General features: G+C 33.7%; 1 protein-coding gene across 3 annotated transcripts; it reads left to right on the forward strand.

The window, feature by feature from the left end:
- LOC145596623 (histone-lysine N-methyltransferase ATX2-like) lies at nucleotides 1–27153 on the forward strand. 3 transcript variants are annotated; one of them, XR_014103270.1, is made up of 23 exons: nucleotides 1–933; nucleotides 1041–1092; nucleotides 1184–1258; nucleotides 1357–1573; nucleotides 1924–2047; nucleotides 2229–2333; nucleotides 5481–5580; nucleotides 5924–6067; nucleotides 6157–6204; nucleotides 6706–6820; nucleotides 6900–6965; nucleotides 7075–7136; nucleotides 7240–7296; nucleotides 11789–11857; nucleotides 12007–12205; nucleotides 13522–13797; nucleotides 16013–16074; nucleotides 16159–16236; nucleotides 16541–16636; nucleotides 17166–17269; nucleotides 17348–17494; nucleotides 26652–26727; nucleotides 26885–27153. XR_014103270.1 is itself a non-coding variant. In XM_081652826.1 (22 exons), exons 1-21 carry the CDS (start codon nucleotides 179–181, stop codon nucleotides 17487–17489), a joined length of 2946 nt encoding a protein of 981 aa, XP_081508952.1. In that variant the 5' UTR covers nucleotides 1–178; the 3' UTR covers nucleotides 17490–17494; nucleotides 26652–27153. The 3 variants fall into 3 exon arrangements, 2 of the variants coding, with proteins under 2 accessions (XP_081508952.1, XP_081508951.1); XM_081652826.1 differs by having other exon boundaries at nucleotides 26652–27153; XM_081652825.1 differs by lacking the exons at nucleotides 26652–26727; nucleotides 26885–27153 and adding an exon at nucleotides 21053–21745.

Below are 27153 nucleotides of genomic sequence, written 5' to 3' on the forward strand. Positions count from 1 at the left end.
CTCTAAACATCTACACTCACTCAGTCGCACGCTCTCCAAACGGCGGGAAAACGGAAGTTTTTAGGCCGAAAATCTCAAATCTTCATCCCTCCAAAACACCCCCAAAGCCCCAATTTCGAACCCTAAATTAAGATTCTCACTCACAATTTCATCCTCCTTTTCTCTCTCCTCTTCTTCAATGGCGTTTCCTGCGTCGCAAAATTTGATGCAGGAAAACTGCCATGAACAAACTCACGAACAACAGCAGCAGCAGCAGGAACAGGAACAGGAACAGTTGCCAGATTCGCAGAAATTGAGGTGTGCTGAAGATATTGATAATCATTACGCCGGTACTCCCATTAGGTTTCTTCCTCTTCGCCATGTTTACTCCGCTACTTCGCCTTGTGTTAGTGCTAGTGGTTCCTCCAATGTTGTTTCGAAGAAAGTTCGAGCTCGAAAGCTAACCCTAATTGACGACTGCTTGGGCGATCATATTTGTCATCAGTTAGAGGAAGGGGAGGAGAAGGAGGGGATGAAGGAAGGGGTTAGTAAGGAAGTTAAGGGTGAATTGTTATCGGATTCGTCGCAGGTGATCCGGGTTTATTCTCGCCGGGGAAAGAAGAATTCGTCGTTGCGGCGTTGTGATTCCAAGGTGGAGAAATTGGACGGTGAGGGAGAGGGAATTGTGGTCAAAGAGGAGCCGGTTGAGGATGAGGGTTTTGTTGGGGATGTGTTTGTGGGGTTTCCGAATAAGAAAAGGCGGGTCGGGAATGCGGAGCTTGTGAAATTAGGGGTGGATTCGAGTGTTTTGTGTAGGTTGAATGGTCCCAGATTAAGGGAATCGCGGTTTCAATACAATGTAAATTCTAATAAATCTGCTGTAAAGAAAGGGAAGCAAAATTCTTCAGCTAATCAAAAGAATAACAATGATTCTCGGGCGAAAAAATGGTTCCTGTAAGTTGTTTCTTCTCTAATTTGAGACTTTTGAGACCATAATCTATTTGTGTGTTTGTTTATGAGGATTTTTACATTAGTTTGATTTGAACTGTATTATGCACCAGGTTAACTTTTGATGGTGTTGATCCTATGGTATTTGATGGCTTGAAATGCCAGGCAAGTTGATTGTTTTATTCCTTTTGTGATTTGATGAATTAGTAGGGTTGAATGAAAATGGAAAAGAATCTTAATTTTGTGCTCAATGTAGGTGTATTGGCCATTGGATGATGTTTGGTATAAAGGGTCTGTATCTGGCTATGATGCTGTATCGAAAAAGCACAATGTATGTTCTTTTCACTGTTATTTGTTTGTTTTTCGGTTGAGGTGTTTTTCATATTGGTTGTAGCTTTCTGTAATGCATGTATACAAATTTAATTGCAGATTAAGTATGAGGATGGTGATGAAGAAGAGCTGATTTTATCACAAGAACAGATAAAATTTTATATGTCAAGAGAGGAAATGCAGAACAAAAACCTTAAAGGGAAAGAATATACCGCTGACGATGATCCTGATTACAGTCAGTTGATGGGTTTGGCTGCTAGTGTTGATGAGAGTCGAGATCTTGAGCCTGGGGATATAATTTGGGCAAAGCTTACTGGTGAGTCAGCTACTAAGTTATGTATGAAATGGTATGAGCTAACTGGAAAGTAAGGAGCTGTATTGACTTATGTTATGTCCTTCTGGACTTCGTAGCTTTGATGGGTCTGTTTTCAACGACTAAAAGGTAGTACCTTGTGTTGAAGTTACAGAGAAGAAGCTTGCATTTGAATTGCACTGTCACCATTTTGTATTATGTTGCTGTAGATCATCTCGTGTATACAGTTTTATACTTACAGTATTATAGAAAACACAAGTTTGCACAGCGTTACAGCTGCTGCTGACCCTTCATGTGCAAATTTGCATTCTTGTTATTCGATTCTATCTTGTTGCTAATTTATCTTCTTTCAGGTCATGCAATGTGGCCTGCTGTCATTAGTGATGAATCACTTGTTCGTGACCGCAAAGGATTGAACAACAGCTCTGGAAAAAGATCAATTCCTGTGCAATTCTTTGGAACTCATGATTTTGCAAGGTTGGCTTTTGCTCTTTTTCTAATGATTACTTCCTTCGTTTTTAAAAAATTGTAACACTTTGACTAATTATGTGAGAGATTTTGGGCAATATGTTGCAATTTTTTTTTCACAGAGGAACTAGAATTTAGTTTGCAGGAATTTTTGTTGTTACTGAGTTAATATTTTCTTGTTGACAATCAGAATACAGGTGAAACAGATAGTATCATTTGTAAAAGGACTGCTTTCTTGTTTTCATTTGAAGTGCAAGTCCACACGCTTTCTTCGAAGCTTGAAAGAAGCAAAATCGTAAGTTCTTGCTAGATCTCTCCTCTCTCTCTCTCTCTCTCTCTCTCTCTCTCTCTCTCTCTCTCTCTCTCTCTCCAAGGGCAGTGATTAAATTCTCTTCTCTCTATCTGCTACTGTACCTTTAGAGCCACAATATTTTTTCTTAGTAACATAGTTCATCATCATTTACTGCCTATGTCTCGCTAACATGGCCTCTTTTTTTATTTATTTATTTATTTTTTTTAGTACAAATGTATTAGGCTGTTGCACAATTTATGTTCGATTACGTTATGCCTATCTGTATTGTAGCTTGATTACTTGGTGTTTTGATGGTAAATTCATGGAATCCAGAAACAATTGGTTTTAAAATAAATACACGATGAGATAAAATTGTCTAAAAGAAAACATGACAAGATAAATTTGTCCAAAAGAAAAAGAGAGTTGGTTTTAAAATAAATTTCTTGCCAATGTCTACGGTGTTGGATGCACCAAAATTAATTGGTAACTGTTGATTTATATAAGCTAAATAAACTGGTTTGGTTAAATTACCATATAAAATGTAGTCTGGCTTTGCAATAAATGAGTGACTAGAACTTTTAAGGTAACAATTTATCTTTTTTCTATGTATAGCTAGAAATTGTATATATAATAATTAAAAATTTAATGTACATAACTCTAAAGTGTATGTCAACTAGGTCAATTGGTTAATATTTTGGAGGATGCTACCCAAGACTTGTGATTAAAGAAAGTGCTAGAATAACTTAAACCCCAAAATTAATTTATAAAGTTATAATGAGTCTTTAGAGGATTAAGCATCTAAATAATTTCATGAAATGTTTTTTTTTTTTCCTTCCCAAAGATTAAGTCAATTGGGAAACTGAAATAGTGTTTGTGAAGGAAAAAAAAATCTACAAAAAGAGAAGGTTGACTAAAAGTACCACACCAAAAGAGGGAAATGAGGTAAAGTAGTAAAACGCTGCTAGAAAATTCCACCAGATAATTTAGAGATTATATGATACACAAAGTATTTATAAAGTAGTGGGTTCCTAATTATAAGGGGCAATCTGGCAGAGAATATTGAAAATGGAGCTAAAAAGGTTTGAGCAACAAACCTTGGATGCTGTCACGGAGCTCATGCATTGATGTTCGATTCTCTTACCAGCATGGAAACTGAAAAATGCCTAGTGATTAAAATCATATGATTGTTCTTTCTGAAAATTTATAGGGGTACAGCTGTACCTTTGCATATCCCTTGGATCTGTGGTGTATTGTTTTTTTTTTTTTTATTTATTTTTAATTTTTTTAATTTTTAATTTTTATTATTTATTTATTTATGTTTTTGTGAGGTGCGGTTTATTGATTTAGAAAGTATTAAGGGACCTTGCAATTTGAGTAACAAGTCAATTTAATTTAAATTTATACGTTCTATATGGAAGTTTATGTATCATTCCTTTTCTTTTTCATCCTATTAATTTATTTGGAGTAGGATATGTGTTTCTGGCATATATAATTATTACTTTTGTTGGTTTGCAAAGCCTTTATTGTTCGTTCTTGGGTAAGGTGGATAATGGGTGGGGTGAGTGCCGGGGAAAAGAAACCTTCAGTTACTCTAGCTATAATAATTTTGTTTTCTCCTGAGTAGCTTTGTAAATTGTTTAATTGTGCTTCATGATCTCATTAGGTGGCTTTATTTTTAGAAGTTCTAATTCCACAGTTGTAATGTTTTAACTAAGTTTATACATTCTGGGATTAATGTATCTGTAGATATGGCATTCATCTGCTTGGAATGTGTGTTTATTGTGTTGTGAAGCTGTCTGTGTCTCTTAGCATAGGTCGTTTCTGGTAGATTCTTGTAATCTTAAGATTTAGTTAGTTGATTTGAATTTCGCTTTCTCCATTATGTGTTTTAACCTCCGGTTATTTGGTCAATTTTGTTGTCAAAATGTTTTGCAATAGTTGCTTTATTTATTTGTTTTGCTTGCATTTGCTGGTTCACTTAGCTATCCTATTCTCGTGGGTGTGACTTTATGTTAATTCATACTCCTGTTTATCGATTTGTTGTCCACCCTTTTAGATATAGACTCATGTTTTTCCTATTTTTCCTAGTCTTGAGAATCACCTATGATGAGAAATCTCCGTTTATGATAAATAATTATACAGCTGTAATTACATATATTTTCTTTGCTGTTATTGGAGATTCATTTGTAGGACTACTAAGAAAACTGGTCCTGTCTTTTGACAATGAGAGTGGGGAAATGCATATCCATGCAATCCTCTTTTAATTTTGTTTAGATAGGCGTATCTGGAGCATCTTTCTTGTCTATTTAATTGGGAACCCTTAATTGAGTTTAGAAGCATTTAAAAAGTCTAGTGTAGAAGGAAGACATTTGCATCATTGCTTATTATCTCTTGCTGGGAGTGGATGTATTCCTTAAAAATAATGCAATATCATTACCTTGCTGCTGCATATTCTTCATGCCAAATTCCCATGGTCTAATTTTTGACCTTTTGTTGTGCTACATCTGAATCATATGGCAAACCTTCAATGTAATTATATTTTCTTAAAAAAGTAACTGATTGCATTATTGTTTCTTGTATCACTATGTAGAAGCCTTCTTGGGCTGTATAATGTTGCAGTTCTCTCTGTATTCTGCATCTTTACCTAGCTTACTCATTGATTTTCTTGATCCTATTAGGGGTAATAGCTGTATTTTAACTGCATTTTTGATGGTTTGAACTGTGAAACCTGTTTGGTACTATGTGTTATGTTTCAAATTCTGTAAATCATATCGTTTTGGATACTGTCTGATTATACGGAGTAACTCTGGCTGTGTGATTTAATGTTGTTCACTTGTATTTTATTGTACTTTTTTTTTTTTTTTTTTTGAATTTCCTCGTTTAAGGTATAGCTCAAGTATGATTTAGCTAAATAAATGTCCTGTCTTAGACTAAACCTAAATTTTATGCTGAAAATACTGGCTTGTGATCGTTCCCTCTGTCTTGTTTAGATCTTCTCATAGCACCAAAGTACCGATACTTAAGATCTCCTTGTCTACTGATGATCCTTTTGCTTTTTATCATTAGTTAGTTTCCATATATAGTCTTTTGGTCCTAGTTAATGAGACATTTAGTATTCATACTAAGCTTGCAGACATACTGTTCTATCAGGTACTTGAATGTGCAGAAACTTCCTAAAGGCATGTTGAACATGCGTGTATCCATGGATGTTCAAACTGTTGATTCAGATGAAGCTTCAATGAAGGATGAGGTAACTACTGATCCTTATAAATTAATTCTGTTGGTTTACTTGGCATCATGTCAGTTGGTTTATTTCTTTTTTAAAGCTTTTGAAATTTGGAATTGTTAATCTTAATTTTGATGATGAAAAGTATCGTATAGTATAGGTGATGTATTATTGAGAATACACTCTGCAGAAGTTGTACACAGCAAAACAATATGTGAATGTCTTGCGTCACACTTATCTTTTATGGTTTTTGTTATAAGGTTTTTGAAGAAATCAGTTGTATTTAAATGTTAATTTTTGGTTTTGTCTTCTTTAATATCTAAATGCAACATGTGAATGACTTAAGATTGATGTATGGTATTGGCAGGTTTTTTCATTTTCAAAAGGGCCAATCAAACTCCCTTCACGTAAACTATTGCCTGAAAGATATCAGAACATGCCCAGTGGTTATTGTCCTATTCGTATTAATTGGAAAGATCTTGATAGATGCAATGTGTGCCACATGGATGAGGTGAGGAACTAAATCAGTAAATTTTTAATCTATCCTCCCTCTTTTATTATCTTCCTCAATGTGGTAATACGCTGTTCTATTCTATATAGGAGTACGAGAACAACTTGTTCCTGCAGTGTGATAAATGCAGAATGATGGTGAGCATCCATTAGATTATCGCTTATGCCTTTGACCATCTTTATTTCTGGCCTGATACTACTAATATGCATGTAATTTGCACATATTCATTGGCATATGTCCATTTGCTTGTTCCGTTTGATGGTATGCCTGAACTATTTTGTAAGATTAAGAAGCTTGTTTGACTCATGGGGAGCGAGGTTGAAGGTGGTGTTGATAGGAGCATAGTGGATAGGGGAGGTAGAAATTTTTATGTTTGAAGTGTTTTTTTTTTTTTTTTTTTTTTTTTTTTGGGGGGGGGGGGGGGGGGTTTGGCGTATAGGTCCCCTGTTACGGGGGTATGTATTAACCCTTACAGAATATTAATATTAATTCTAATCCCAAAAAGCTACATGATATACCCCCAAATTTGTTGTATCAATTATATCTCATTCCAAGCATACCTTGAGGCCTGAACGTCTCTAGTTGTCATGGAAACTCTTTTGAATTGAAAAATTTATGATAGCATGCTTCTTTCTCAGGTTCATGCCAGGTGCTATGGGGAGGAGTCTGTTGATGGTAGACTGTGGTTGTGTAATCTGTGTCGAGTTGGTGCACCTGAGTCTACTCCACCTTGTCGTCTCTGCCCTGTTGTAGGTACATATAGCTGCTTTGAAGATTGTTAAATAAACACATGACTGTCACATATTAATTTCGTAATTGATATTCTATGTAGGTGGAGCTATGAAGCCCACAACTGATGGTCATTGGGCTCATCTAGCTTGTGCTATCTGGATTCCTGGTTCGTTTGTGCACTATGTGCCTTGCTCTTTCAGCTTCTCCCTTTTTTTTTTAATTTATTTTTTATTTTTTATTTTATTACTCTTATTTGACCATATTATGCCTTACAGAAACGTGCTTATCTGATATCAAGAAGATGGAGCCCATCGATGGCGTTAGTAGGATTAATAAGGTAGTTAGCGTTTGTATGTATTTGCTCTATAGTATTGATGCTCATGCATGGATGCAATTATGCTTTTCTATTGCTAACTTTCTTTGAGGCCTTTTCCTTTTAGGACCGCTGGAAGCTCATTTGTAGTATTTGTCATATCCCTTATGGAGCTTGCATCCAGGTAAAGGTGGTTTATGCTGTATTTTACAATTATTATTGGTCATATAAGTATGGCTTCAACTTTTTTATCATTTCTAAGTACTGAGTAGGATGTATTTCATGATGCTGAAAAGGAGTTGGGATTATATTATATTACTCCCTTATTACTTCCTTCATTTTTCATTTTGGGCTGTCACAATTTGCTTGCCTCATTTCCTCTTTAGAAATTTTTTCTCTACTTTTCTCTTGGGTTGGGTTCCATGCTCAAGCTATTTGTTTTCCTCTCTTTTTCTCACCTGAATGAACTCTGCAAATGGCTATAGGCAAGTAAATTGGGATGGAAGGAGCATTCCTTTTTTTTTTTTTTTAAATACACTATCTGAGAATGTGAGAATTGAGTCAGCTTCAAGACAGCAGGCTCATGTGTTAAGTTGTTATGCGTTTTTAAGGAATCAATAGGGGTGTTTTGTTTTTTTATTCTTTCTGATTTTGACCTTGGAAACTTAAAATTTTTGTGCAACCTTCAAAATAAGTATGGGTAATATATTGGTAAAGTATCAGCTATAGCTATAATCTTGTGTGGATCCTGCATTAATTGGATCTGTGGAGTGCTGACTTCCCGTAGGAAGCCATTATGCTAACAGGGTAGTTGATCACTTATCTTTCATTTGATTTTCTTATGGATTGGTGTAAACTACTAATTAGTAGTAGAAGAACGAGTGGCAGAGATAGGAATAATGGCTCAGTTAGGTGCTTTGTTACTCGAACATGGGTATGGGTGCTGGGATAATAGTATATATCCTATTGTCTGACCCAACAAATCTAGAAATTTACTTAACCCTGTCGGCCTGCCCTTATCTAAGACACAGGCACTGAGATATGGTGATTGTTTAATATAAAAAAGGTGCCATTGAATTGTTAAAAAAAAGGTGGACGATTCAGGAAATTTTGACTGTTGTACTATTTGCAAGGTTGATAGAGAATTGGTGGCAGATGCTCATAACCAGGCTTAGCTAGCAATCCGTCTTGCGTTTACTTTTGAGAATGATTTGTACTCCCTCCGTTTTCTAAGGGCCCCATTGGAAGTTTTGGCACTATTCATTGGAACTACTTTGACCAATGTTTGTGAATTATAGATAGGGAAAAATATAGTCTTGTGGGTACTTGTTGGAATTTTCTTAATGAGTAGATTATTAATATTCAATTGTTATAATTTATGATTATTCATAATTAAAGATATTATTGGTCAAATTATTGCTTCGGCATCTGTGTCATGTTATCGGCATGTATCTCATGTCACTATGGGGAACATATTAAGAAAACAGAGCGAGTAGTTAGTTTATTTTGTTTGTTTTTCCAAATGTCATAATTAAATAGTATTAGAAATTTAAAAACAATTATCATGATTACATGAGACCTTTTCTCTTCGAATAGGTTACCAATGACTTGAATAGTTTATTTAAATAAGAAAAGAAAGGGAAAGTGCAGGTGTAAATACTAAATATTATGAAAACAGAAGAAAAAAGTATAACAGTAGAAGTTTCATTTGGGTTTCTAGTCTTTGCACTTTCACAGACTTTATCTCTATTCTACTAGAAAGAGAAAGTTAAACAGACTTATTGTGGAGTCTGCAATAAGTGTGTCAGTTCCTATGGTTCACCTAGCCTTATGACTCTGAAAAGACCATTGGTGTAATTTATCCCTACTTTATAAAAATGTATAACTAGAATGAATAGTGTGTTTCCAATTATACCCCTATAAATGTTATTTTACATATTTGCCCCCATAAAAAATTTTGAAACCTCTTCCCTCTCAACTTGTCTTAATCACTTATCTTCAATTTGTTTTCTCTTCCTCCAACTCCTCCATGGCACACCCTCTCATCTTTCATCATCTAATTCATCTTCTCCTTGATGGTCACTCTCTAGATGGTTTCTATAACAGCCTACAACCATAATAGGTAGCTTTTCTCCCTCTTATTGTTTTAAATCTTCCTGATTTATACAGAAGCGTTAATTTTGAATGGAGAAGCATCATTGTTGTTCGTTGTTGAAATTAATTGGGATTTAATTTTTAGGGTTTGTGGGAGGGGGTTGTGAAGGTGAGTAGTGGGGTGGGGCGTTGTCAACAATCCCTAACAACCTGAAAAAGACGATTACTGGAAATCAGTGTGATGATGAGATTTATGTAATGCGTAAGGAATGTTATATGGATCCCAAGTCCTAACCACTCAAACACCCACTATTGGCTATCTCCTTTAGTCCTGTAAATCAGTGTGATGAAGATAATTATGCAATGCGTCGTCAACTCGTCACTACCTCTTTGTTTTTCTAGTAAGTGCCCAATTTTCCCTTTTACTCCGATTCCTCTCCCTTATACGCTCTAATTCTTCAATATCATCAGTATTTGTTAAGCTAGATGACTACGAATCACACGCGATATCAGTGATAAAAATTTTAAGGTGTCTTTTGAGTGCATATATAAACTCTCCACCAAGATTAATTTAAATTTAAGGGAGATGTGAAGAGACGGGCCGATATCAAAACAATAGAAAGGAAACTATATCCTAATGTTGGCTTAGTGAAAGATAAGTAGTCACCAATGTTGCAAGAAATGATAAGTAGGAGGAAAGTTTGATTTATTGTGAGATATCAGGTAAAGTTGAGCACAATTTTCTTATATACGGATATATATTTTGTTAATGTGTTAATTTCTTTTCTAGCTTTGTTCAATACATTCCATTTGCCAGGACTTAGCAAAAAGGTTGGATAACAATACAAATTATGAGGGAATGACAATTGTTGGCTTGAGTTTGCCTTAGACATCATTTGGTGATTGGAAGAATAATTGTATACTTAAAGTCTCAAAACATCATCTTATGGAAAATGATAAAGATATGTTTGAGTAACATCAATTTTGTATTTAATTTGTGTTAGTGGCTACATGTATTCCATATTCCTTCCAAGTTGTGTTTAAAAAAGTGCGCCTAGGCGCAAGGCGATAGGGGTTAAGCGCTTTTTTTAGCCTGGCGAGGTGATTTGAGGCACCCTAGGTGCACATGAGGCGCATCTGAAGCAAATTTCTGCCAATTTTTTTTCAACTGTTTATATTTTGCGCCTCACTTTAAAGAGGCGCACTAGGCGGTGCATAACCCTTATCGCTTTAGCGCACCTTGAGCTTTTTTATACATTGCTTCCAAGGAAGTTTCATTTTTACCTTTGGTATTTCTCACCTTTTAAATTTTGTTTTTGAGTAGTTTATGGTATATACGTACAAGCACTCAACATTAGTACGAGTCCTATATAAAATGCAAATGTTTGTAAAATTTCCTATATATCAATTATGGTATGTGTACAACGAGCAATGCATAGCAAACAAGAATCAACATTACAGTCTAGCTATATAAATAGTTACAACAAAATACCATGCAAAGGGCCATATAACATAACGCCAACTACGTAAACTCTTCTAAAAGATCTAGCTGTATTGCGTGCATCGTGCGCGTTGGAACCCCTAGTATTGTAAAAATCACATTGGTCTGTTTGGATTATACGCCCCAAAATATGCAGACCTAGGGCTAATAAACTAAATCAAAGTACTTGAATTGAGTCCTTCCTCTTGCAATCTCTCTTTCTTTTGTTATACCGTGTCTGATTGATCTTTGGATCCGGATGGATTCCATACTTAAAATAGGTGTTGGGTCATGCCTACTTGTGTGTGAATCCTAACTTGTGTCGAAGCAACCTAACATAAGTTAGGTGAGAAAATAAATATTGAGAGGAAGGAGGGGGGGGGGTGGGAGGGGGATGTTCATTGCCTGTATCCATGTTTGAAATACGGAGTATAATGTAAGGAATGGTGAAATACCCAATTTTTTTGTAAGACTGTTCCAAAGTGTCCACCTTATAGGGTTTAACTGGGACGAGACAATTTTCCTTCTGATTTTTGCTGAACAACTCTGATTAAGCTCTTTGACTGAGGTGAATGTTGGGAATCCATCATTATAAATGTAGTAGGGGAATATTGTACGTGCAGTATAACAGATAAAATTAACTAAATAAGGCTACAATATGGAACATTTTTTAGCTTAATTATGGTATGGCTGTAACATTCACCGGCGATTTTTGCTCTACTCGTTTCTGACGTCTCACCTGTCATCTATGAGTGTCAAATTTTACAATTTTAGCATAAGGAGAAATTTTGTGACTGTTTTGATTGCTTTAGAGAAGCCATCTTGTTCACTGTTTTTGTAGTTGGACTTCAAAGTGTATCCTTATTTCCCTTTTTAAAGCACAGGCAAGAGAAACAAGCTATGGGCTACCATTTTTGTCGTTCTTTTTGTGTTTTTCCCCTTGTGTCCCGATTCTTATCTCTGCCAATTGACTTAGTATTGCATTTTGCTTATAGACTTAATATTGACTCTTATATGGAGGACATCTGTCATTTTTTTTTTGGCGTTTAGTATTCTATTTTCTTACTATGAAATTTACAAAACTTTGGCCATTTGATTTCAGTGCTCTAACAACACCTGCCGTGTTGCATATCATCCACTTTGTGCACGTGTTTCTGGCTATTGTGCTGAGGTATAGCTTACTTTGTTAGTTTTAGTGGTTACTTTGTGAGGATGCTATTAGAAGCCTCTTCTGGAATGCTCTTTAATTTTTTTCAACATAAGAAATAAAGCTCATGTAATTTTACTTTTGCAACCTCTGTTGGGTATCATTTTGCTTAGCTTGAAGATGAAGACAAACTTCATCTCATTTCTGTAGATGAAGATGAGGAGGAACAGTGTATTCGCCTACTTTCTTTCTGCAAAAGACATAAGCAGCCATCTAATGACCGTCCAATCATAGATGAGGCAAATGGGAAGAAGTCTTGTCAACAATTGAGCTACATCCCCCCATCTAATGAATCTGGCTGTGCGCGCTGTGGTAATTTACTTCATATCTGGTATCTGGAAATTATGATTTTTTTTGACAGTTACTATTCAGAATTCTAAAGTCACCTTTTTTTTTCTTTTACTTTTTACGCTGTACTTAAGTTTTGGATAAATGGGAGTTCTTCGTTTCTGACTTTCTTTTGAGAGATTTTTATAGACAAAATAACAGTATCAATGATATGTATGCTCTCTGTTGCATTATGATGCAATTCCTAGGCATTAATATCATCATTTTATTATTTTTATTTATTTTTGTGAGTCTTCTATTAATCATGAGGTTTAGTGGCGTCAATTCAAGAGTTACGCATGATTAATCGAATTAGGGTTGTAGTAGAATTAGTAAGATTGATGAGATATTATTTTCTAATATTATTAGAAGATATATATTTTGTTATTTGCGAGTATTTATATTTTATATTTTTTATTTTATCTTTTGGTTATCCTAATAGCATGGGATGTTTGCCTATAAATAGTCTTTATTTTCATTAATGAAGTTAGAGAAGTTTTGAGTTTTATTTGATCAATTCGTATGAATTGTTTTTGCAAGAGAATTACATATGATATTTGTTGAGAAAGCTACCAATTTATTCTTTGAGTCTTGGTTAGATTAAATAGCTTCAAATCCCCAAATTTCTTGAAATTTTTTGAAGAGCCCAATAAATTACACATCACATAACCTTAGAGAGTTAGAGTTTAGACCTTAGTCTCAAAAAGTGGCCTAGGCTCAAGGCACAATAAGGCTCAAGATTTGGCGCCTTAGCTTTGTGAGGCTCAACGACCTACAATAGGCGAGCGCCTTTTTTTTTTTTCTAGGCTGCTTCTTGCGCCTTTACGCCTTATGTTGTAAAGCATTGATAGCTGTTTTGTAAGTTATTCTTTTCTATAAAACACTATGGGACTCTGTGACGGGCAGGTTAATTCATTTCTAGAGGAGAGAGAAATCCATATCCCCAATTCGATTTGAAGAAGTGAAGAACCCTATTTATTGATCACATGGCCCTTTCACCTTATCACATAATTCCAATCTTACACTTATTTAATAGAAACTATTATTTATTTTCTAAAAAGTGCGCCTTACCTACAAAAGGCGCGTGCCTTGCGCCCTTTAAAATTAGGTTTAGACAACTGTATAAGTCAAATGTGTTGTAAATTTTTGGACCTTTCTAATGTGTTTTAATGTGTTGGCGTGTTGCTCAACATCATATCTTTTTTGTGGTGCTCATGTATTGGGTTATTTAAGTTTTTTGTTTCTATGTTAAGGTTGTTATTATCAATTGTTCTCTGATTTTCTTTTGCAATCATGAACAGAGCCTTATGATTATTCTGCCAGAAGAGGACGTAAAGAACCAGAAATCCTTGCTGCAAAACGTTCATTTTTGCTTAATATGCCGCACCTGGTTGGTTGTTACTACGTACATGAGATTTTGGCTCGCATGGCAGTGGAGGATAATGTGGATAATGGCTCTAAGTCAACTTCAGTGATTCAAAATGTATCTTCAAATCAGGAAGCTCTGCCTAGCATACTTTCGATGGCTGATAAATATAGATACATGAGGGAGACTTCTAGGAAGCGATTATCATTTGGTAAGTTTAAATGTTTCATGAGTCACTTAGTAATTTAGTAAACTTCATTGATGTGTTGATACCATGCTCATTCACTGCTAAAATTCTGGATTTCTTATAATATTGTATTCTAAAAAGCTCTAGGTATCTCATTTTCAATGATTTCTGGCAAGGAAAATTTATGTAGCGAACGGTAGAACTTGGTTTTTTTTTTTTCTTAGAGGAGGTGGTATAAGTTTTAAACTTTAAATATCCAAGGGTTTGAAATGATAAAAAAAGGGCATCAAAGAAGCTTGCCATGAGTTTCAAACCTAGGAATTGGATTAATTTATAGAGTAGCTGCTTTTGCTTGTAGGTCAGCTTGTTCTACCTATTAGTGATACTTTTTTGGCATATATAATACTACCTTTTTTTTTTTTTTTTGCAACACTTTGACATTTACACTACTAGCTTCACTTTGACTAGCTTTGATGATTTATATCTTAGTAAAAATATAGTCATGTGGGATTTTATTAGATTTGTTTCGATTTATACTATATTGATATCCAATGTTTATAATTTATACATATTGGTAATTAAAGATATTAACGATTGAAATAATGCATCGGCAAGCGTGAAGAGTGAAGTTTTGCAAGTTAAAAAAACAGAGGAAGTAAGAAGCAAGCATTCAAATATTAAGAAATTCAAGGGGAAAAAAGAAAACGGAAAGACATTGTTTTTTAGAAACCCCAGGCCATTTGTCTTTTTACTGTTAGTACATGTCATTAATAATGTTAGTATAAACTGAATTCTTAAAGGCCCTTTTTTTTTCGCCTTAATTTCACTTATTACAGGTGTGATTGCTGTTTGTGATTGAATATAGCTGTGATTGCTTCTCTCCTAACTTTAGCTTTTTAATTTTGAATTTTTTTTTTTTTTTGAAACATTTTAATTTTGAAAATACGACTGTAGGTTTTTTTTTTTTTCTATCTCTCACCTTTGAAAATAGATCATGGCATCATAATAACAACTCAAACTCCCATAAAAGTAAGTCTGCATAGTGAAATGGAAATTGAGGGAGATATAGAGAGAAGCAATTCAGAGATTGCTGGATCAAAAGTTGCAAGTTCTCTCCCAACAGGAAAGCTTTAGGAAGTGCAACTCTTTTTCGCAATTGAAACATTTCACTTTGAATGGTTTATATAGGCAGCTTTAGCAAAGACAATTTTAAGAACTTGTATTTATTACCTAAAAATCAAATTTTTTTAACATATGATACTTTTTGGCATTTATTCGGTCAAATTTACGATTTTTTCGCCTTTGTGGTTTTCTAACATTTCACTCATTGACATGATTACATCAAGATTACTATAACTATTGCCACATATTTTGGTCTTGTCATTTGGTTTATCACAAAAAATTAATTAATATGATTTTTAGGTTTGGGTTTGTTTGGTTCAGGCCAAGTAGAAGTAGGGTGATCTAGTTTCGGGTATAATTTTGATTTGGGTTAGGTTATCTTAGGTTGGGTTAGTTTGGCGAGGTTGGACATTTGGCCTACACTTTGTTAATGCTTAAATTGTACTGTCAGTATTTTCTATTTAACCATATTGATTTAAATCATTACTCATATCCTCATTTTGACCATCTTTAATTATCAATAAGGGAAAGGGATCTTGTTAGATTTGTCATAATATGAATTCGTAATGGTCAAAGTTGTGCATAGACAAATGTGCCAAGTCAATGAGTACAACAAGGAAAACGGAGAAATTATTCATCTAATCAGTGTGTAGTTATTTTATACTAGAGTAGCTCTTGGTATTTGGTATTGTTGTATTATTGATATGTTTGTTGGGGCCAAATGTTTTAATGGCTTCATGTTCATGTGAAGTTCTCTGATGCCTCATGGATATTCAGCGCTAAGCATGTATATGATGTTTGAATACTAAAGTGTGTGAGCTTACTATTTCCAAATACAATTTGTATGTTAATCTGTTTAAACAAGCTTTTGAATAAATTTCCCTGGACTTTTTACCTTAATTTATTTTTCTTCATTTTTCTTTGTGATTTATATCAAGACTACCTGGTCTTCGTGACATGAAATTCTTGAGGTTTTAATTTGTGTGCTAATTTATAAAGTTTGGATTTGTGTAGTTTGTGTTAGGACACTGACAGTATTTATTTTATTGAGAATATGTATTGTTGAACTATATATGTTTTTTGTATTGATTGCTAGTATTTTATTTTATTTTTGTAGGAAAATCTAGAATACATGGATTTGGGATCTTTGCGAAGCAGCCACATAAAGCCGGAGACATGGTAATTCCACACACATTGTTGTAGCCTCTCCGCTTTTATAAAAGTTTAGCTGGATATTTAAGTCATTTGTGTTTTTTGATTTAGGTGATCGAATATACCGGTGAACTTGTAAGGCCGCCAGTGGCTGATCGAAGAGAACACTTAATATATAATTCATTAGTAGTAAGTCAAATTGAATCTTTTTACTTTTACGCTTGGATTTATTCAAATTGGCAGTTATTTGTTTGTATGATGCTGATCATCTTGGAAACAAGATTGACTCTATCATGGCCACATGTTACCATTTGTGTGGAATTAGCTATGATTCTGAGCTATCACTGATGTATTATACTATCTTCTCTTTTCAAGTTTCCATTGTCTTAATCTATTATTTGTAACTAGTTTTCTTGAGCTTTGCGCCTTTATAGCCATTTTCAATTGTTAATTACTGTGAGATTAGCATTCATTTGACTGATTTACTTTGCAGGGTGCTGGGACTTATATGTTTAGGATTGATGATGAGCGTGTCATTGATGCTACGCGCGCTGGAAGTATTGCTCATTTAATAAACCATTCTTGTGAAGTAATTATTTTGTCCTTTCTTTTTTGCAATGCCGTCCAGCTCATGGGAAATATCTTATTTTTTCTTGGTGCTCTTTGCTTCTATCTTATAATTTTCAAAATTATCACATGAAACACCAAGGGCAATAGAATGGAAATGTTTTATAAGTCTAGTTTGCAACTTGCTCAATTGCTATTTGTGTTGCATCATTCATAGTTTGATAAGATTTTATTCTTTATATCCATTCTATTTATTTTTGAAATTGTCACTAATTGCTCAGTTATCCACCTTTCTGTTTTATGTGAGATGATCTGCGAACACATTAATTGTTACTTTTACAAAAGCTGGTTTAAGAAATATAATAAACGGACCTTGGAAAAAAGGAGGCTTATTAAAAAATTCTTGATATATATGTTTTGAGGTTTTGAACTTTGTAAAGGGCTATGTGTTTGTTCTGTAAGCATGGTGAAATGTTGATATTGCCTTTTTTTTGGATTCATTAATGCCAAGAATGTTTGAGATTTGTAATTGTGCTTTGTATTTTTTGCAGCCCAATTGTTACTCTAGAGTTATAACTGTTAGTGGTGATGAACATATAATAATTTTTGCGAAAAGAGATATTGAGCAATGGGAGGAACTGACTTATGACTACAGGTTTGACTTGTGAACTCATTTCTTTTCTATTCATCCTGTTTATAAGGCAGCCTGTAAGCTTGAGTTTTTATGATACAGGTTCTTTTCTATCGATGAGCAACTTAAATGTTATTGTGGTGCTGAAAGATGTCGAGGAGTAGTTAATGATATTGAAGCTGAGCAGCAGGCTGCTAAGCTATATGTTCCTCGCAGTGAGCTGATAGATTGGAAGGGAGAATAGGAGCTGTAAGTGAATGCACATACCAACTTTCTTTCTTCTCTTGTGAATTTTGTTCTTTGAAATGCTCTGGGTGGTGATCTTTGTTTTTTAAACTGAAGATAAAGTTTTGGAAGATGTTGTGACTTATCCTTTTTTCCTACTTATTTACTGTGGTGTGGGTAGGGTAGTTGGGTAGTTGTGGAGGGGGAAGAAGACTTACATTATGATTTGCATGAGATGTCCTGTTCAATTATCCTCACTGTATTTTCCCAGCTGCTAAATGTTTATATGTGTGCAAGTGTATGTTTATTACCTTGAATAAGGAGAGTACTGGTACTAGTGTTTTTTGGAAGTGATGTAAGGGTATCTGTTACAAGCTTTCAAAAGTATAGTTGAAGTTCTTAATAGAGATCTATGGTCAAATGAAGAAGTTCTTATGATATGTACTGGATCAATCAAAGAATGTAATTGATCTGATTTAGGTACAACATTGTGACTTAATGATTTGCTAAGAGACTCCATTGGTATTCCCTGGTGAGATGGAAGAATGCATATTGTGGGTAATGTTTGTGACTTCTATTACTTTGAAGAATAATTAGTGTTTAGCTGACAGAATTCTTTATGTCTTGAGTAGCCTTTTCTTATGATCATGGGATTGCTTTGTATATGTATGTGAACCTCCATTGAATTTTGGAAGAGAAGTTGGACATGTTATGGAGTAAGATAGTAGGATAGGTAGGAGAAAATAAACAAAGATCATAGATGTTCTGCTGTTTGTTGGGTGATGATGTTGCTGACTGGAGCCTACTGAGATGTCTGAGATGTTGAAGTTTAAAAGACATAAATGTATGTGGCTTGAGTATCTTCAAATTTTACTTATTTATTTACTTATTTATTTTTTTGAGTTTTTATTTCATTGAGCCAGTGAACATTTCTTGGTCTGCATGTGGTGAGGCATCTTTAATTATCAGAAGAAGACCATCAATTTAGCGAAGCAAAAAAATTTAAAAAGATTTAGAAGTTACCCTTATTTTTGCGGTTGTGTAATTATTGGCTTGCTGTGTGCCTGTGTTGTTAGATATCTTGAATGTCAGCCTTCTGAATGGTTGTTAATTGTTATTTTAGGAATGGGAATGCTGAACATGCTTGAATGATTGTGTCGAATATCTATGTGGTCCAATATCTGAAGATGACAACAATCCTAAAATTCTTAGATAAAGAACAACTTTATTGAGTGGAAACAAGGATTGTACTACTTATCAGACCAGTTTTACTTTATGTATTATCTATAGAATTGAGCTTACTGGCTGCTAATTAAGCTGTAGGATTTGAATGAACAAGGTTAGAAATATTTTTTTTATCTGTCATTGAGAAAATTTAAGACTTTAGTAGGTGGGGCCCGTACCAGTGGCAGTTCCAGTAAACCCATACTGAATTTGTGAAATTCTGACCAGTTTATTCTAATTACAAGAACTGCTTATATAAATTACTACGTGCATGAGTATCATATTATTTCCTGCAGCCCAGTGGTAATTGCTTTATATTTACCTCCGTATTAGCATTGGTCGTGGTTTTGAACCTATAAGACCTTTTTTTACGCCCTTTTCTTCCTTTTTTTTTTTTTTTTTTTTTTTTTTTTTGCACTTGCTTTTACTAACTTGATGGTTGATAAGATGATAACCCCAATACCTAAAATCATTTTCTTTCTTCAAACACTAAAATATGAAGACTCAAGCTCAATTGTATTTAAAATTTTAATTAATTTGTTAAATTAATATGTGTACACCCAAATTATTAATTTTAATTTGTATTTTGGATTATATTACTTGATTTCATTTTATGTGTTTGGACACTCCGAACCCATAAGGAAAATTCCTGGAACCACCACTAGCCCGTACTATACTGTGAAAGGCTGTTTAGGATTCTAGGGTGTGGATCTATCAAAATTAATGTGGAGACATGAGTTTTTATTTTATCTAGCCAGTGAGCTAATTGGTAATCTGTTGCATTCTTGTCAAGTGAAATTGCTTCATTTGGTAGGGTTCGTCAAATAAAATATACGAGTAAATTGATATTTATTTAGGACATACTACCCAAACAACATTGTTGTTGGCTAGAAATCATGCTTGTGAAGGGAAGAGTGGGCAAAACAACTAGTGGATACAAATTCTGGAAAATCTAATAAAATAGCAGGCCGTCTCATATTAATTAATCAGGTTTCTTGTTTTTAGTCTATATTCTTTAAAAGCGTCCATTGCATTCTTTGTTGGCTCAGCAAAAAGAACAAAGTGAGATTGAATGATATGTTTGACTTGTAAAGAAAAAGCTATAAACACTTTAAATAAAGGGTACTTTGTTAATAGAGCTTATAGGCCATTTACCAGTATGCCATGGGAAATTTTCGGTAATAACACGATCTTTGTCCGATCTTTTGAAAACAGACCTTTTGATTATCCCAAAATAATGACTTTTGATGGGTATCTGCTCAGAATAGAATGTGACTTGATGTAATCTGTTTAATAGTTTAATTGTGACTCGTGCTGCATTGTGATTGGTAGAAATTTTTTAAAATAATATTACAAGTTTTTATTCAATAAAATTTGATAAAGAACAAAAAATAAAAAATCAACCACCACCAACCCACAATCCCCACCATACCCCCACCTGCACGGAATCCTGACCTACCCATCCTCTAGCCTGAAATCCCAACTTCTAACCCACCAGACTCCACCCTCCAGCAGCCCTGAAACCACCACCCTAGCCCTCACCAGACCAAAAACTCCATACCCACCCCTTCACGAGCCCAAAACCCTATGCCTCCACTAATTATGGCTTTTTTCGCTGCGGCAAGGTCAATCCCCTGATCCTCTTCCACAGCCCCCTGTTCTCTGCCGCTGCCAAACCAAAATCCCACCCATTTTCTCTCCCTTCATTCAACCTTGTGAAGCAAATCTCTCTGCCCCTTGCAATTTCAGTTAACACCTCATTCGTTTAATCGCATTCGACGATTTTGTGGTGGTAGTAAGGATGGAGGAATGACAGAAAATGGTGGTGGGGATGTGGTGGTTAAATTGTGTGACCAAAGGGGTAGGGGTCAAGTGGAGTTGGCTGTCGGGGAGAGAAGGGATTTTTTTATTTTTTTAATTTTTTTTTCTCTCTTAAATAATTGTTTTTAGAAAAATCAAATTTTTAAAAGTTAGATGCAAAATATAAAATCTTAATAAATCAAAATGCGAAACGTGTCTGGCTGAACCTATAAAACAGGTTTCTTGTTTTTAGTCTATATTCCCCCAAAGGTCATATTATACTAGGATAAGTAAGAGATTGTTTTATATTTGGAAGACTGGCCAAAAGTCATATCATTCTTGACAATTTTTCCTTTGCCACAGAAAACATGTGTTCTATGTAAGGTTAATGAGCATGTCACTCTAGTTTCATCTGCACCTGTATGGTTGCAAAATTGCGCATCTAAACCATCTTCTTCTTTCTAAATTGACTCCTACTTTTTTCAGATTTTGTTGTTACAAACTTGTTCCCTTGTAAATGACATCGTACCTGATACATCTTCTACTTCCCTTGTGCAGAAGATCTCTCCTATCAATTGCAGCCTCTCTGAGTTTCTTACTGTTGGCGAGAGCATGTTTCTTTTCTACAATCTTCTCCGATTTGAGATTGCCTTGCCTTTTTTTGGCCAAGAAGAGCTATGGTTCTTTTTCAGTTTCTCACTGCTATACACAGATAGTGTTTCAGCTTCTCATGCTTTTCTCTATTTTCTTGCCCTCTCGGATTATGAAAATCGAATGGAAGCCTTGTGTCCCTTCCTTTTGTCTTTTAGTAATCACAATTAGATCCATGACCGTGAGTGGCTTTGTATGTACATAGACCTACATGTTTTTAATATTTCAATCATGAGTACTAGGCTTACCATAGTTTGATGTGCTGCAACATATTGAGTACTATCACTATTATGTGGCACTTGCTCACCTATAATGTGGCTTATGCCATTTAGCTTCTCATTTGATCACGGTGGATTGATTTTCACTTGCTTTGTGTTGGTAGCTACATGTGCTTCTAACTTCTGTGCTGAATATGAAATAAAATTAAGCTGTATCAGAGTTTATGGATTGCAGATTTATTCAACTATATTTCAAGATTAGTTCTAAGGATGCCTCACACCACTATTGTCTATGTTTAGTCCCTATACCTTCTCAGCTGTATCACTTTAGTTACTAAGGGGCAACTATGTGCTTTACATAGTTTAGCAGTAATGTCCTAAGTTGGTTCAGGTGGCAAGCCATTTGATCGTTGCATCAGTGGAATTGTTGTGTTTCGATTTATGTGCCGTCAATGGTAATAAAATTTAGAGAACCAAAGCTCTTTCTAAAGCATGTCTTTTTTGGCATGGCAAATTGATAACAATCAAAGAGATCTAATGTGGAGAATGAGATCACTAATTATACATTTTTTTATCTGGACTCTTGTTCTTGGCATTTGTATGGAATGTGTTGGGTGTGACCTCATTGTACCATATGTTTTTTGTGACAATGGAAATTTTGGATGAACAAAGATTGAATTGTTGTAGTCTAAATGCTATCATCCAACAACTAGTTGCCTATGTTACTTGTACAATGTACACCGAGGATGTTTTTGGATACAAAATTATTTTTTGAAAATTTGGTTTGACTTCTTGATTGGTTTGGTGTGGTACAATGTTTACTGTTTAGTAAGAAAAAAGCACAATGAAAGAGTAACACTGACCCTTTACTCTATATTTTAGAAGTATAATTGATTACATTTATAAATACATTTATTTCAAAAGTTTTACAACCTAATTTTTACTTGTATTTCACAACTAATTGCTATTTCCTTGTTTCATGGTCCTCTTCCAGTTTTAAAATTAATTTTATTTATTATTTTTTTTTATTTGACAAAAATTCAATCATACATATTTATATCTCATACATACTCTTTATTAATCATGCCTTCTCGAATTATAGTTATTTTTATATCAATCCCCTCCAACAAAAATAAACTAATGTAAATCTGGAAATTTTGTTAGAAAATTCCTTTTAAATCAACTAATTTGTTAGGTTAAACCTTAAAAAAAAATTTGGCAACTGAAAACTGATTGTAATTATTTTATTTTTATTTTTTTTGTACTTCCTCCGTTCTTTTTTACTTGACCTCTTTCTTTTATCACGCTTGTCAATGCAAAACTTTAACTACCAATAACTTTAATTCCTCATAAGTAAAAATTACTGAAATTATATATTATTATAGTATTTATTGAAATGTATTTAACAAGATCTCACATGAATATGTTTTTACTTACATGTAATTCATAAAAGATGGTCAATGGAAGGATGGTGAATAGTGTAAAAGTCAAAGCGGGTCAAGTTTAAAAGAACAGAGGAAGTAGAAGACAACCAAGGACCTCTCTAATTCACTTAATTTATCTCTAATTTTTTCTAATTACCCTATAACTTCCACTTATCTAATTTAATAATTTTCCCTCAAAAATAAAACTATCTAATAAATAATTAAAAAAAAAAATCAAAAACCACCACCAGCCAGCCACCTCCTCCCTTTCCCTCCCCCGTGGCGGCAGACCCCCTTCCCCTTCCGAGCTGTCGCTCCTCCACTGGCCAGCCCCTCTCCCTTTACCCCTTACTCCTGCTTTAACCACCCACCTCCAATTTCAAATTACAAACCCAAAATCGACTACTAAAATATTTTCCCCTAATCTAATTTTAATTTTTATTGAAGAAAATCATTTAACATGAGAATCGAGGAAGAAGAAGACATGGTGATATCATGTATGAGAGCTCGGGAAATTTTCATGTTTTTAAAAATAGTAGGTGGTAAAATACAAAAAAAAAAAAAAAAAAAAAAAAAAAAAAAAAAAAAAAAAAAAACTAAAGGTTAATTTTAAAAAATCCTTGTTTTGTGATGATATTTATATTTTTCATCACATAAAAGGTAGAAGAAATGTTATGGTGGTTATGGTAGTTTAAACTTTTGAAGGTTATCTTAATTTCTCTATAGAGTTTTGAAGAATAAGACATTGATGAAGTTTTAGTTTCTCCATAAAAGTTGGGAGCAAATACATTAAAGGTTGGCACCACATGATTGATAAACAACGGGGTGTAAGATGAGAGCAAATGTTTTGTGTTTGAAGGGTTTTTGTTTTTTTTTTTTGTTTTTGGGTGTGTGTGTGTGTGGCTTCTTTGGTGACATTACCTCATTAATCGCAATAGTTTAACTTTTCTCACTATTTGTATATATACTTGGTATTTTTTGGATCAATATTTATGTATATTTTCATCATATCAACTTTTAATATTTCTTACTAATATATATTTGCTAATATTAATGGTTAAAGTTTTGCTTTGATACATGTAACCACCAAATTATTGCCATTATAAGGACTAGCAATTTTACAATAGTGCTATCAATAGAGAAGATATTAAGTGAGAGTTGGTTAGCGGAATATTGGTGGGAAATGATTATTAGATTTATGCTAAAGATTGTAGAATTGAATGGAGAAGGCTTTATCAAATTAGTGAGTTTCATTGAATATTATGGTACTTAAGGAAGCACCACGGTTTATTAAAGGTACTTTCCCTAGATATACGGGTGATTACAATGCAATTACCCTATTGATATCAATCTTGACTAAGGTATATTTTCTACATGAATTGCAGATGGACAACCAAAGGTAAAGTCCACTCTTGGAATTGAGTTGCAAGATGAATACTCTTTGATTGCTTGATTGGTTGTTTACGATTATATTGTTTTGAGTTGATTCTAGTTTTTGAGAGAGGAGATGCATGATTGAAGAAAGGAAGGAGGTTTATTTAATTAATAAAATTATATATTATGTTTTACCAATAGCTAGTGTTGTGTTTCGCTTGAATGATGTCTTGAGTCAATGTAACATGAAATCAAAATCGTCATTAAGTATTTGAATTATGAATGAGTTAGCGATAAAATGGTTAGATATTATAACCACTATGAATTTTACACGATAGTATGAACCAAACTTTAAAAGAGGGATGTAACAAATGAAGCATTTTGTACAATAATAGAAATTAAAAATTGTGTTAAGCCCCATTTCACCTTATTTTTGCTGAATTGAAATTTCTATTGAATAGAAATTATTTTTGCTGTATTTAAATTATTTTTATTGAACTAAAATTATTTTTACCGAAGTGAAATTATTTTATTACTGATTTTTAACTATATTTCTTCTTTACAGATTTTACTGAATTGAAATTATTTTTACTAAATTGGACCTATTTTTAATGTAATGCTCAACTAAAATTAATTCTATTGAACATAAATTATTTTTGCTGAACTGAAATTATTTTCATGATTTTTAAATATATTTTTCTTTTAAGATACTAAATTTTACCGAATTGATATAATATTTACTAAACTAGACTTATTTTTACTAAATTGAAGTTATGTTTGCTTAATATTATTTTCTGGAAATTTTGTCAAGAATTACCAATTAAAGAACGTATTTTGAAAATAACTACCTTTTAAATATTTTTTTTGAAAGAACTTGCACAAAATTGTAAAAGTTTAAGTAGCACTATCACTTTAATGTTTTCATCTAGAATATTCGTCATGTAGATCCACTTTTGACCTTTACCTCATAATCAACATTTAAATCGACTAAATTACATTTCATTAAGGTAAAAAGTGATAAAAAGTGAGACCCAAATGCCGGAGATTCTAGCCAAAATTGTTAGAGTGGTAGTATTACTTAAACTTTTTACAACTTTGTGGTAATTCTTTTGAAAAAAAAATTAAATAGGTAGTTGTTTACAAAACACGTGCTTTAATTGATAGTTGTTGACAAAATTTCCTTATTTTCTTAAGGTAAACTGAACAGGGCCTTAGTGCACATAGTTGATTTTCATTTAGAAAAAAAAGACAATAATTATTTGGTTGATAGTATGGAAAGGAAACAAATATAAAATGCAGCAGCGTAGTGTAATTTTTTTTTTTAAAAATTTTTTTTTTAAAATTTTTTTTTTTTGTAAGAGAATGAAGCAATTATTGCAAGTTGAAAGGGAATACCAGACTTGCATGCCATATCATTGCTCATGTGGCATTAAGTCATGTTGAGGGAAGGATGACATAGGTTACGATGTTGTTTCTCTTATAATATTATAGATTGTAGATCTGAATATATAATTGTAGATCTGAATATATATAAACTTTAAGGTTTTATAGAATGGAGACAAATGTGTGGTTGACAAAACACTTAGGTTCTTCTCTTTCCTAGAATTTCTTCTATCCTAATTTATTTTTTTAGTAGTCTATCTCTAAAACATATTAGCCGTTATTACCATTATCTTATCTTATCTTATAGGATCTTATATGAATTTATTAGACCGGTAGGTAAGGCCAGTAGGCCTTAACTACAGTGTGTTGAATTGGACTTGAGAGGAAATTTTGAGTTTGAAGCTCTCCTGATTTTGGCTTGTTTGGTGGTCACAAGTGTGTCACTACCACGCTCATTAGCTTGGCTAGTTTGATAGTGAAAATTTCACGACTGCCATTGATGGAGAAAGATGATGAAGGGGTTAGCAGCTGAATAATGGGGGGGATAGGGAAAAATTGAGAAAGATTAAGGTTGTGATGTCATAATAGATTTATGAGTAAGATTAATCATACTAGTGAGATGGTACAAGTCTATAAATATAATTTGTGTTACAAGAGATTTAAACTCAGTACAAATTTTACGATTCACTAGAAGATACATTAATAATCTATAAAAGATATTTGTATAAGATATTGGCATTATAATATCTGATGATACCAAGAGATATATATGATCTCTAACTGTATAATCCACTATCTGAGACATTGATATGCCTTCATGACATGGGTTAACTACATTTTGAACTGTGCTTGTGCAGGCAGTTGGTTCATTGCATTAGTCTGTTGGCTGCTAGAATTAGGAAGTCAGTAGTTAGTTCATATTTCCTTATATTGATTATGTATTTTAAGGAATTATGGTATTGTTTTTTAAGATATTATTGGAATTATGGAATTTAATCATGTATCTTTATCCCAGTTTTCGTTTAACATATGCACAGAAATTATCATCTGGTTTCTGTTAAATGAATATCTGCTGACTGGTTCTGCATTTCTGTATGTCTCTTGCAGCAACTTGTATCAGATATATGTAGTTGGGAGCACCCCAATTTTCGCTGATGGACAGGAGTAATCTGTTGCAGATTTTGTAAGTTCTATTACTCATATTGTTGCAAGTCTTGTGGCTTTAGTATTCATTTGGGGTTTCTTCCCTGCTTTTCTTTATTTGGTGCCCGACTTTAGACTCTAACAGCCTTTTCTCTGCTGCATATACATGTTTGGCGCTCTTGTGCTCTCCTTATCAGGTTTACGCTTACTCTTTGCTAGTATGTTTAGAAGGGAGATTTTAACAATATAAGCGGCTATGAGTTTTATTTTTAGCTGTATTATTATTGTTTTGAATATGCATATTAAATTTAAGAGGGAATTAGGAAGAGAGTTTTTGTCCATGGGAACTCCAATTGCTACTAGAACTAATTAGTTTGCACTTGTGTTAAGTAACCACACTACCAGGTACAGTTGTAATTTATAATAACAACTATTAGAGTGTTTCTTATTTATTTAGTCATGGTTA

Source organism: Chenopodium album, chromosome 20, assembly GCF_948465745.1.
Source record: "Chenopodium album chromosome 20, dcCheAlbu1.1, whole genome shotgun sequence".
Lineage (NCBI taxonomy): Eukaryota > Viridiplantae > Streptophyta > Magnoliopsida > Caryophyllales > Amaranthaceae > Chenopodium > Chenopodium album.